This window comes from Talpa europaea (genome assembly GCF_964194135.1).
Source record: "Talpa europaea genome assembly, chromosome: 13".
Classification (NCBI taxonomy): domain Eukaryota; kingdom Metazoa; phylum Chordata; class Mammalia; order Eulipotyphla; family Talpidae; genus Talpa; species Talpa europaea.
Genome location: NC_140080.1, coordinates 1443776 through 1456440, shown reverse-complemented (window position 1 = coordinate 1456440; position 12665 = coordinate 1443776). Strand labels below are relative to the sequence as shown.

General features: G+C 55.9%; 1 protein-coding gene across 1 annotated transcript in view; it reads right to left on the bottom strand.

The window, feature by feature from the left end:
- NFKB1 (nuclear factor kappa B subunit 1) overlaps positions 1–12665 on the bottom strand; it is a gene marked incomplete at both ends in the record, with an annotated part of 65391 nt that overhangs the window by 9268 nt on the left and 43458 nt on the right. The window contains 6 exons of the mRNA XM_084251980.1: positions 673–813; positions 2570–2708; positions 4286–4377; positions 6029–6133; positions 7306–7464; positions 8741–8904. Of these exons, the coding sequence (XP_084108106.1) occupies positions 673–813; positions 2570–2708; positions 4286–4377; positions 6029–6133; positions 7306–7464; positions 8741–8904 (800 nt within the window). The remainder of the gene's footprint in view (positions 1–672; positions 814–2569; positions 2709–4285; positions 4378–6028; positions 6134–7305; positions 7465–8740; positions 8905–12665) is intronic.

Below are 12665 nucleotides of genomic sequence, written 5' to 3'. Positions count from 1 at the left end.
CCAGGACGCCCGGACGCCCCGACGGCTGGGGGAGCTCAGCACCGCGCTGGGGTCTCCGACTGAGTGTGGGGACGCGGGAGCAGCCGGGCAGACGGCACGTTCCCTACACCGTGGTCTGTCTGTGAGGAGTCCGAGTTACGACAACGCCACGGGCTGGCGGGCTCAGGTGGCGCTTTATATAGACTACAGGAAACCACGTCCACACGTCGTCTGTGTCACGGGGGGAGGCACCCAAGGAAGTAAGGGGTTAAGCTGGCATTTAGGAACCACGGCGCGCGAAGTCTGTCACACTGAAGCGACGCTGTTCCTGTGAGGCAGAAGCTGCACCACGGCCTGCACGTCACCATGACGTGGTGACAAGCACCCAATCCAAGCAGGTGGACGGGAAGCCACCCAGAGGGCCCTGGGCGGGCCAAGGGGAGACGGCAGCTGACCCCAGTGCCATGCGCGGAGGCAGGAGCAAGGGGTCTCTCTGAGGGCGGGGCTCGGAGCCCCCACCCGCTGCGACGAGGGTGGTGTGGATGGAACCTGCACCTCTTTGCAGAGGTGACACTGGAGACCACTGACTCAACATTTCACCCCGAGAATTGTCCCAGCCCTCCACGAGACGCCCCGCAACCTCAGGAGAGAACCACCCTGTGACGAAAAGGTCTGGACGCCCCGAGAGCCTACCTGGGCCCGTGCCCCCGGCCCCGCTGCTGCTGCTGCTGCCGAACATGCCCCCACCCCCGGGGCCGGGGCCCGCGCCACCACCGAAGCTGTCGGAGAAGTTGGGCATGAGCTTCTGCCGCTTGCGCTGCACCTCCTCCTTGTCTGTGGAGAGACAGGCGAGCGTCGGTGGCGCCCCCGCTCCAGGCAGGCCCGCGCCCGACGCCGTTCCTGACACACTTAGGGAAACGCAGAGCGGACGGCAGGGAGGAAGGGACGCCAGCCCGGGAAGCACCCCGGGCACAGCCTGGAGGGGACCCAGGTCATCCGCTCCCTGGGCCTGCGGCTGCCATCTTGTTTCCTCTTTCTGTGGCTCTTGCTCTGATCTCCTCCTCCCCTCTGGGCTGGAGGAGTCTCGAGTGTCTAGACAGCTGCCGTGCTCTCCCCACCAGCGCCATCCTCACGCGCCCTAGTCCTGACCGGCCAGCGCCAGTCAGGCCAGTGTTCGCGCACAGGAAGGTCTGCACCTGCTTCCAGCTCTCGGAGCTCCTGTCCCTCAGGGCTGCAGGCAAGGCCGCGTGCCCGATGACCTCAAGGCCATCCAGCTGCCATTGAAAGGTGAAGCGGGGAAAGCGGGGCGCGAGGGCGCTTAATGCAGCGTTGACAGGACCGCCCGGGCGTGCCGGAAAGAGGCCGGCCGGCCCGGGTCAGCGCTGACCGGAGCCCGCGTCCCCAGGGCAGGTCTTGGGCGCAGAAGCTCCGACCACTTCCTCTCGCGGAGGTCTTGGAGCGCTGATGACACTTCTGCACGCAGGGCCCCCTAACTAGCCCCCACTGCCCCCGGGAAAGTGACTAGACAACAGGTCTTGCGGAAACCTGCCACGCAGCGCACAGGGGGCGCGGGCGGCTGCCACATCTCCGGAGTCGGGTCCGCCTGCCACTCTCCCTGCGCAGGGAGGCTGCGGGGCCTGCTGGACACCCCTTCTGACGTACACAGCAGTGGTGTTCACTGGCTGAAGTTCGCTGTGAAACTGAATTTTTAAAAGTCCACTTACAAATACTAACTATCCCATGCCAGGAGGACTTCAGGAAGAGGAGAAACGAAGACAGAGGCTGCCGCCGACGTGCTTCAGCAAGGAAATGCAGTCTTGGTCCCTGCGTCACTCAGTCACATCCCAACCCTCCCGGCGGGGCTGCCTAGCCCCTCTCCGACCCCGAATACGTCTCCACCCCAACAGCCCCGTGTCTGAACCCACCTTCTCCGCTTCTGGCCCCGAGTCCTCTGCTACCCTCACCATGTCTCACCTGGGCTCTCACTGCTTTTCTGACTCACTGCAGCCAGATGCCTCCCAGTGTCTGCACGAGCCACCCACGGCGTCACCCTATGACACAGGCCTAGCCGCTCCTTCCCACGCACCCCACGAGCTCCCTGCCCGCCACCCCCGGGTGGAGACACGCGCCTCCCTTGCGGGGCTCCAGCAGCCCACCTCGAAGCCTGTAGCCCAAGGCGCGTGGCCGTGGCCATGACCAGGCTCTCCGCTGAGAGCTGCTGGAACTTGTCAGGCCAGCCTTCTCACTCTAACTACCCGGAGGAGGCATCCATGACCCCTGCAGGTGCGCCTCGTGGGGAAGAAGCGCCCTGTCGTTTCCACAGCCCGGCCGACTCCCCGCTGACCTCAGCGCCTGGGCCCCAGTCAGTAACAAGGATGCTCACATCACAGAGCAATTCTCGAGTGTCTCCATCTCCCACCAGCTTGCAGGAAGTAACGTTACTTTAAAAGATCAGACTTAATCCCATGGCCCTAAGTAGGACATCACTTGTTTCTTCTCTAAAAACAGGAAGCAAGGGCCCCGGGGCCGGGTTCTGGGAGCTGCTGTGGGGCGGGTTACTGGGACCAGCTCCCGGGCTAAGCCGTGTCACCTTTGATTTCCGGGTAGTAGAGAAAAGGCTTCGGCTCGCTGGTTTCCAGGTCAGATTTTCTCCGCAGCTGGACGAACACGGAGGCCGGCTTGGTGATGTTGATGTCCTTGTACTTTGGAGTCTTGAAGACAATGGCGAACTGCGAACACAAAGACCCAGGAGTGGGGCAGGACGGCCATCGCCCCAGTGAGCTGCCCCTCGGCGGCCGCACCCGGGTTGGGCACAGCGCACTGCACGGGGCCTCGGAGCTGTGGACTTGTGCTCAGCTGCCTTCGTGACGTCACAGCGCGAGCCCAAGCCAGTGGACTGCAAGGATGATTTCACTTGTCTAATACTTCAAAATATTACAAACTTACATGAATGAAACGCAATGCACACACACCTCCATCCTTCCAAGTCAGCCTCAAAAGTTTCCAAGGTCACTTAGAGGGTGTCAGAAAACCCGGTTGTGGAGAGGTGAGGATCGTGGGGCTCCCTCAGCCCACTGGGGGGCACATTATGCCCCAAGAGGCACCAAAGCAGGGCAGCTGCCTGCACTGCGGGGTGAGGAGGGCCCACGAGGCAGCAGACCCCTAAGGCGGCTCCCTTGTTAATTTCCGGGGTGCTAGAACTATGGATGACTTCCCTTTTCAGCTTTATTCTTTGGCTATGTGATCTGTTCACTGGGATTAAGACTACAAAGCACAGAAAGGCATACTGTGGCATAAAGGGAACATTCCACTGCCTCTCTCCACCCCCGGTTCACGAAATCCCTACTATGAGCGGGTCCCCAGAGATCAGCCAGAGAATCATTAGTTTCTTATGCATGCTTGTAGCGTTTCTTTGTATGCAGACATGAACACAGAACACAGTTGTATATCTGCATTTTTAAAGACTAATGTGTCTGCACGACCTTTCTGTGGCTGCTCACTGACCGCTCTTTCTGCATGGTGACCGCGTGAGGTTCCAGAACTAAGAAACCCGCTGATTCATGCCCAATAACTGATGGATAATTAGATCATTTCCTTTTTTTTTTCCCCCCAAAAATATTAGTCCTCCCTTAGAGTAGGCCTGGAGTCCAGCATTTTCATCCCCTAGCCATGCAGACACCAGCCTCCAGGAGGAGACTCCTGCTTCCTCCACTTTTCATTGTCATCACTTCTTAACAGTTCTCACCATAGCTGACCTAGCAGAACACTGCTTGGCCCAGCTGTGTGCCCCGATCCCTGTATTGAAGCCCTACCCCCATGTGAGTGTATTTGGAGGCGAGATCTTTACAGAAATCAAGTGTAAGGAGCTCACGAGGGTGAGGCATAACAGGCCAGGGCTGTTGCTCTGGTCAGAAGATCGGTCCTTGGACTTTGACTGGACTTCGAGCCTCCACAACTGTGAGAAGACACGCCTGCTATTTAATTCACATTCCTGCCTTTTAATCTACCTAGTCTGTGTGGTTATGATATGGTAGCCCACACATGCCAGGACAAACACTTGAAGCATTTCCACTAAAGGATCTAGGGGCCACCACGTTATGGGCCAGGTAATCAGAACCCCAATGACAGGTCTCACAGGCAATTTCTGCTCGAGTGGATCCATTAGTAGGGAACTTTTCTGGAAGGCCTGTGAGAGTCTTAAAAAATAGTTAGGCGAGTTAAATATTTACAGAGTCTCCTTTTCCAAATATGGAAACTAAAACTTCAGCTTCAGCCAGCAGGACACGCCACGTCACCACCCACTTACCTGCCTGTGAACATCAGTCGGGGAGAAATCTCCAAATCCTTCCCAGACTCCGCCATTTTCCTCCTCTTCATAAAATCGAATCTGGATGTCATCTGTAAATGGTCACAGTCAGGCCAGGCCTTCCATGTGGGGCAATTATTAAGGAACACACTGAAAGTAAAACTGGCTCAAGATCCCGTCTACTACCTACCTACTATGCCGCTGAGAATGTAATAGGAAAATGACTTGTGAATCACTTAAAACTCTCACAAGTCATTGGTTTTTATTAGTCACAAAAATGAACCCCAAGTTTCACTTTCAATGACAAGAGACTAGATTTACTTGAATTTTCTTTTAATGAATGTTTGACCCTCGCGTGTCCCCATTTCTGAGCCAAAGCACTCCTGAAAAACATGGACAGTGAGTACTAGTAGAATCCCCAACGTTGGTGGCTTCACCAGTTAGATCTGCATCATAATACTTTACTCCACAGGCAGACACTGTTCTGAGTGCTCTGCAGCTGTGTCTGTCTGTCTGTCTCTCTCTCGCGCTCTCTACATACATACTCTTTCATCCTCACAACAACTCTGAGATGGTGTCTACTGAGAGCCTCATTTTACAGAAAAGAAACTGAATCCAGAGAGGCCAGGGAGCTTATCCAAGGTTGAACAGCTAATAGAAAAGCAAGGATTTGAACACAGTACAGCTTCGTGGTGTGGTGTTTTACCCTCAGGCTCTTACACTCTCAGCTGTGCTGCTTTCCTAACCCATCTTGAGACGCTGCTGGAGACACGGTGAAGATCAAGTCTTTGTACTACATGTACTGCACTACTTTGGCCATGGCGTCCCCTTTCCGCAGGGGAGGGGCGATGTAACTGAGGCTGGCATCCCCTTGGGCTCACTTCAGTCTCATAGGAAGGACCGCACTAGGGTCTTCCAAAGATGAAGTTTGCATTTCTGTTCAAATGAGATCTATGGAATACTGGGACCTGATAAAAGAGCATGTCCTGGTTCACTCCCTTGTCTTCAGATAAGACTGAATACTGAGCTGATCTTATTACTCACATTCTCCGAGCCAGGGACAGACTTCTCTTACTGAGCCATCCCTATGGCATGAAAGCCATTCAGACCCACACTGACAAATACTCAAACTGCGTTTACTCAAAGGATGCACCTAGGAGTCAGGTTCTGGAGGGGGCTGATATAAAGACATGCAGAGAAGGCCTAAACTCTTTGTGGATAAAGAGATACACCTCTACCTTAAAATCTTATCTCATTTTTTCTGACTTAACTCAGAGCACTTAGCCTAAGTTAAGAATGTTCCTGTTTTTAAACTCTAGTTTTTGCATGGAGGGGCTGCATTGAGTCAGGTATCTGCTGACTTTGAAATGCTCATTGTTAGTAGTGATAATATTCATTATCTACACATTGTATCGTATTTTTAAAATGAGTGCAGTTTCAGAAAATAATAATCTTACTTTTTGCTAATTGGTGGCTCTTACACTGTATGTAACTGAATCCAGACACCAAAGTTTAAAGTATAAAATACACTGAAATGTGACTGATGTAAGTGATCACCTCTTCACGTCTGTTGAAGTTTCAAAAAAAAAAGAAAAGAGTTTAAAAAAGTAACAGATAATCTAGAAGAGGCGAGATGTGCAAATTTTTTGGGTTTTTATGGTGGAATGGGGACGTGACTGGGCCCACAGCCTTGAGAGATCACAGACACCGTGTGGGCCTGTCTTGAGAGCGAGCGCAGGTTACCTTTCTGAACCTTGTCGCAGAGGAGGTAAATCTCCTCCCCTCCAGTGACGCAGCCCGCTGTCCTGTCCATCCTTACGATTTTCAAGTTGGACGCGTTGGGGGCTTCTGTCCACAGGAGAAGAACAGACGTCACGGTTTGTCCTCAGCACCCCAGGCCCTGGAGCAGGGCCCTGCCCTCAGCACCCCCACCTATAGCCACAGCGATCCGCCCTGCCCACGGCGCTCACGAGGGCCAAGCCAAGCACAGGCGGCACATCCTCAGAGCGCTCCCTGGCCAGGCCACATCCCACCCACAACAGGAGGGTGGGAAGGGCAGTGATTGCTTCTCCCTCTTACACTCAGTGGGTGACCCCAGAAACCAAAGTGGGCCTGCTGTACAGGAAGCACCAACGCTGGTGGATTTGTGGAATCCAGCCAGGTTAGGACTCTCACCTCAAACTCATTACCATGACATTGCTGCCTCCACAAGAGCCCTAGACACTTTAGAAAAATCCACAATTTTCTTAAACTGTTAATTTTTATTCTACAGAAAAGAAAAGAAAGGAGCTGATGCATTTCCTTTCCGCAAACTAAATTAGGCTTCTATGTGGTTAGGGGGCAAAAAGTTTAGCGTGGCAAGAGCATGCAGCTTCCGTCTGTTTCCTCCAGCAGCTGCATCTCTACATGCTGTGTGGAGCCGCTGTCTATCGTTTGATACGTTTTCCACTTCCCTTTAGAGAAATCAGCCAGTTGTTGTCTTGAGCAGGGAGGTTTCTGTCTATGCCAAATTCTATAGCCTTTCCAGCCAGGGCCCTGAGTAAGCTGGCCTGGGGGACAAGCTCTTGCACACACGCCCACGAGCAGCGTGCGGGGTGGATGCTGGAGTTGGCTAGAACTAAAGAAAAACGTTCCCAGGAACTATCGACAAACCGAATTCGGGGGCCGCATACCGGCTCTGCTGCTCCTCCGTTCGGGGCACCTATCTCCCCAGATCAGCACCGGGCGAGTGGCTGAGAACAGCAGCCATGCTTCCTGGATGCGGCCTCAGACCCAGGGCAGCAAAACACCCTCACGGCAAGGAACCACGAGTAATAATGGGTTCCCGTCGCCCGTCCAGGGCTGCAACGCCCAGTGGAGGACACGGCAGCATAATTGAGCCCCTCGGCAAGTTCCACTTTGTGCCCAGACACCAGCTTTTCGGCTGGACCTGAGCCCCCCTTCTGGAGGTGAGAGCGGGCAGCTAGGTGTACGTCGGGGCCCGGCGGCTGGGCCGTCCACACAGGCCGGCGGACACTCACTGCTGTCGTAGATGGGGTCGGACACCACCGGCTCCAGGCGCCGCGTGAAGCTGCCCGTGCTGTCGGGGAGGAAGGCCGTGAACATGAGCCGCACCACGCTCAGGTCCATCTCCTTGGTCTGCTGCAGGGCCGCCTGGCGGATGGTCTCCTTCTCCCGATCTAGGACACAGCACAGCCCTTCAGGCCGGGGGCTGGGGCAGGTGCGGGCATTTCCGTGGGAGCCCCCGGGAGGAACAAGGACTCCTGACACTGCAGCAGGTTTTCCTCATCTCTGCATGTCGGAACAGCCCTCCCCCACGTGTCTATCTGCCCCACCTCTCTGCAGGAAGAGGAGGGCACAGAGGAGGGGGCGGGGGGATGCGCAGCCAACCAGGCGTGAGCGGTCGGGACTCCAGCAGCTCCCTGAGCACACGCCACGCCCCCCACCCCACTGCCCCCCCAGCAGGCCAGGGCCGCCCTCAGGACCACTCCTGGGCACCGAGCATTTGGCTCCTTCCCCTAGAGGAGCTTTCATGCCGATGGGCACGTTTCCCACAGAGGAGCTACTGGGTGAAGCGGTGTCATTTCAGAAGGGAGAATCCCAAGGCCTTGGAGCAGAAGGGACCTCTGATCTGAACCAGAGGGACTGGGAGCACGTGAACTTGAAGAGAGCAAGTTAGGGCTTCCCAGGGTGAGCAAGAAGGAGACACGGTGAAGACGTGATGGGGCAGCGGTGTGGGGGGTCTAGCTATGGAGGGCGGCGGGGAGACTCCAACAGTGGCGGGGTCAGGCTCGGGGAGATCCACCTGGACACAGGGTGGCTGTGGGCCGGACGTGGAGAGGGGCAGAGGCAGCGCCACAGGTGGGGCAAGGAGGGTGCCTGAGAGCAGGACTGGAGCCTGAGCCCCCATGGCAGAGGGGGTGCGCTACTGCGAGGTGACGGCTGGTTCTGGGGTACCCGGGTATGAGGCGCTGAGGGGGTCACACTAAAGGACAAAGTAACAAGCAGAACCGGCACGTGTAATGGGACAAGGATTGGGACTGGAAGAAAAGAAGTATGAGGCACAGTGAGAACCGGAAGGTGTTTTCATGGGAGAGTCATTCACACAGCGCCCGAGGCACCCAGAGAGCCCTGGCAGAGCCCCTGCGGGGCTCACGGATAGTGTCCTCTGACTGGAGTCGGCAGGGAAAGGGGCAGCACTGCAGGACGGGCACGGTGGGGGTTGTGGGGTTGGTGAGGACGCCACCCTGTGTCCCCGCAGTGATGGACAAGGGGCTTAGGGTGGGCTGGGACGGACTAGACGGAGGCTTTGCGTGCCAGGCCTCGGAGGAGCAGAAGCCACTCCAGAGGGGACAGGGCGGGTGGGGGCAGGATGACGCACACAGGGGTGCAGCAGGGTTGGGGCGGGGCTGGGGCACGAGGAAATGGAAGCTGAGCTCCAGGAGGAGCACTGACCCGTGAGCTGCCGGTCACCTCCGCCTTCAGCTTGCAGGTAGGCCAGGTCAGGGTGCACCAGAACCCCAGCGTTGTAGCCTCTCACACACGCGTCTGTCATCCGGGCTTCCAGGGTCTCAAAGACCTTCTTCTTTGTCACATGCAGGATGCCCAGGTTGGCAAAGCTGGAGAAGAACGGCATCCACCCGCAAGTCAGGCAACGCCTGCCGGACCCCCGGGGCTGCTCACCCGAGGGAGGGGGCTGGAAGCAGCACAGGCCCTCAGCTGCGCTGGCCATCGCTGACATCTCCGCAGGGCGCGAAGTGGGCGCGGCACATGGAGTAATAAAGACTAAATAGCAACACACGGGCAAGGCTGGGCTGTGCCCAAGGAGCCTGCGCTGAACCGGGGACGGAGCAGGGGGCGCACGCCCCTCAGCAAGCAGCGCCACTGGACGCGTCTGAAGGGTGGCCGGAATGGGCAGGAGAGGGGCGGCAGGGGTGGGACCGGATGCCTCTCTCCCAGGACACTCCGAGACACGAAGCTACGCGGAGGGCCCCCTCAGACGGGACGGACCATCGGCTGCGCGAACCGCCTGCACAGGGCAAAGGGGCACATCGAGGCACATAAGGGAGGAGGGGATGCGTTCTCCTGAGAACCCCTCAGTGACCCGCAACTGGGAGGGGCCCGAAACGATGCGGTTTACGTGCAGAGCAACCAGGGGCTGAGCGGGACGAAGAGATGTGCTGCACCGGCGGCATGAGGCTCGCCCTGGGCCGCGTGGGGGCGGCTCGAAAGCAGGGGCTGCGTGTCAGGAGACCTGCCGGCTCGTCCCGGTGGCTGTGGAGCGACACCGGCCCTCCAGTGAAGGTACAGGTGCAGAAGTGGGGTCCCTGCTGACGTGGACAGGCAAGCGTGGGCAGGTGCCGAGCTGGGCACTGACTGCTGAAGCTAAAGCCTCCCCAGGCAGGCCGCACCAGGGAGGCCCCGGGATCTCCTGGCCCTTGCTCTAGGGAACCCTGGACTGTGATGCCAGCCCACCTCCCAGGGCACTGCACGGCCAGAGGCACTCCCTCTCCCCAGCTTCTCTGTGAGGAAAGCCATTTGCTTATCTGAGAGCTTCCAGTGTGCCACGAAACTGGAGTTTACAGAGGACTCTGCAAGAAGGCAGATGGGGAAACGCCATCTTGTGCCCCTCCCCACTGGGCCTGCCACAGTCACAGGCCCCGCCCCCCCAGACAGGAGAGCACACACCATCGGAGCCCCGACTTCCGCAAGAGGACACTTCCAGGGCTCTTGGTTGGAGGCCCGCAGGGCCTGTGAATGTAGCCCCATGGGCTGTGTCTAGCAGCACAGTTTAGGGTCAGGCTTTCAAACAGATTGAAAGCAGGTGTTGAAGAGATCCATCCCTTTGGGTCACTGACCACTACTGGCACACGCTCAACCACGGGCGGCTGTTGACAGTAAGTCAGCCTCTTCAGACAGTCACCAAGGTTCTGGAGGCAACCAAGAGCAAGGCTGAAAGATGAGGTTCATCTCCCACACGGGCCAGTCCTTCGAGAGGGAGGCAGCTGTTTTAACTAACATATAAAAACAACAGAGTCAAGCAAAATGAGAAGGCAGGAATATGTTCCAAACAAGAACAAGATAAGACCACAGAAAAGCACTTTAATGAAACAGAGATAAGTAATCTGCTGACAGTGCTCAAAGCAGCGGTCATAAAGACACTTCACCAACTGGGAGGAGGGCGGGCGCACAAAGCGAGAATTTCACAAAGACAGAAAACACCACATGGAAGCCACAGAGCAGAAGATGAGCTAAGACAGAAACCAACCGCCAGAAGGAGTCAGCAGCAGACGAGATGGAGCAGAGCTCCGATCAGCAGGCCAGAGGACACAGCAGCGGCCTCATACAAACAGCAGCCTCATGGGACGCCTCAGGGCGCTCTGCAACACATCAAGTGGAATGAACGCCATCCTACAGAGGTTCCAGAATGACAGCGAGATAAAGGGGAGAAAACCTATTTGAAGAAACAATAGTTAAAAACTTCCCTCATCTGAGGCAGGAAACAAAACATCCAGGAAGCAGAGGAATCCAAACGAGAGAAGCCTGAAGAGACGACACAGACTTGTAATTGCGATGGTAAAGGAAAGTTACAGATGAAGATTCTTAAAGGCAGTGAGAGAAAGACACTTGTTATGTACAGTAGAACTTTCCGTGTCCCCCAAGACTACGAGCAGGTATTTCAGCAGACGCTGTGCAGGCCAGAAGGGAGTGGCACAATGTACTGAAAATGCTGGAAGGAACAAACTTCCAACCAAGAATACTCTGAGACCCTCAGGCGCCACTCAGAACCGCAGAGAAACAGCGTCTAGACAAGCAGAAGTCAAGGACCGACTTCATCACCGCTACACCAACCTTAGAAGGATGCTAACAGGGCTTAGACTGAAAAGGAAAAACACCAGTGAGTAGCAGAGAAAACGTGTGAAAGAAGAAATCTCACTGGTGAGGGCAAATATAGTGACTAGACATAGGATTAATTCTTACAAAGCTAGGATGCAAAATAAATGACAAAAACAGTAAAATCAAGTATTACAATAATTAGTCAAAGGATACACAGAACAAAAATGAAAAACGGGACATCAAAATATAAAAGGGGCAAAGAGGTACATTTTGCATTCAAACTCATGCTGTCAACGAGACTGCGGCCTACATGGGTGGACCCCGGGTCCACAGAGCAAAACCCTCTGCAGCTGCCCCAGAGGGCGGGAGAGCGTCTAAACACACCACCGCAGAGGTCACCAAATGGCAGGTATGTCGGAACCGACAGGAACGACACCAACAGCGGAAAAACGACAAGAGTCGGAGAGAGCAAGGAACGTTCGCCGGGCGGAGTAACACCCCGGGCGGTGCCGCCCGCGCAGACTGCTCAGAGGGCGCGGGCCGGGCGGGCACGGCAGGCGCAGGGAATGGAGAGGACGCAGAGGCTGGGTGAGCGGCTTTCTGTGTCAGCGGCATAATCATTTTTACTGCAAATATACGACTGATTCTTTTAACGAATAAGAGGATCCACTAAATTTGGAAAATATTTTTTTCTTTTAGCGCATCCTTGGGTTTCCAGATAGAATTTAAAGTCTGCCTGGAATCATCCCACCTCCGCTGGGTTCGCTAGAAGTTTGGAATTATTATCAGAGGAATGCCATCTAGTTTACCTGTGCTCAGACCTGAAGGATAGCTGGAGTGAAGGCTGGAGGAGCTCTTCTCTCACGAAGATTATATGTACATAGAGTACAACAGAAGAAGCTAACTACAGCAACTGGACGGGTTTTCGGGGATACAAATATAAATACTGGAGCATGAAACAAAGAAATGTCCTCAGCACCGGAAAGCAAAGGAAAGCACCGCACCGAGGCACGCCTACCCCAAGCGCTCAGCCGGGTCCTGGCTGGTCCCGGGGCATGCTTGGAGCCTGCGCTAGCAGTGACGGCACCGCTACCTTCTCGGAGCCGTGTGCTGGCGCAACGAGAGGGAAGAAACAAAGACAGAAGCAAATTTCACAGTGTAGTTTACAAAGTGTTAGCCAAAAAATAGAGTAGGAACAGCACTAGGGAGGCCTGACATTTAAAACCGGGAGAAGGCGAGATGGCCCTCACTAGCGGATGCGACCCGAGCAGCTGGAAGGGAGGAGGGAAGATGTGGGGGAGCCACCTCTGAGGCAGAAGAAACAGGTGCAGGACCCCAAGGTAGGCCCAGGCCGGACGTTTCCTAGAGACGGCACCGGCGGATGGAGTAGGGGGCACGGCCTGGCCACAGCGGGGGGGGGGGGGGGGGGTGCGGATCTGTTAAAGGCGGCGCGTCTGGAGGACTTTACTGTTATCCGCACAGTGACGGAAAAAAGAGATGCGAACAGACAGAGAAGGAAATACACTCAGAGAGCAGAAGCTTC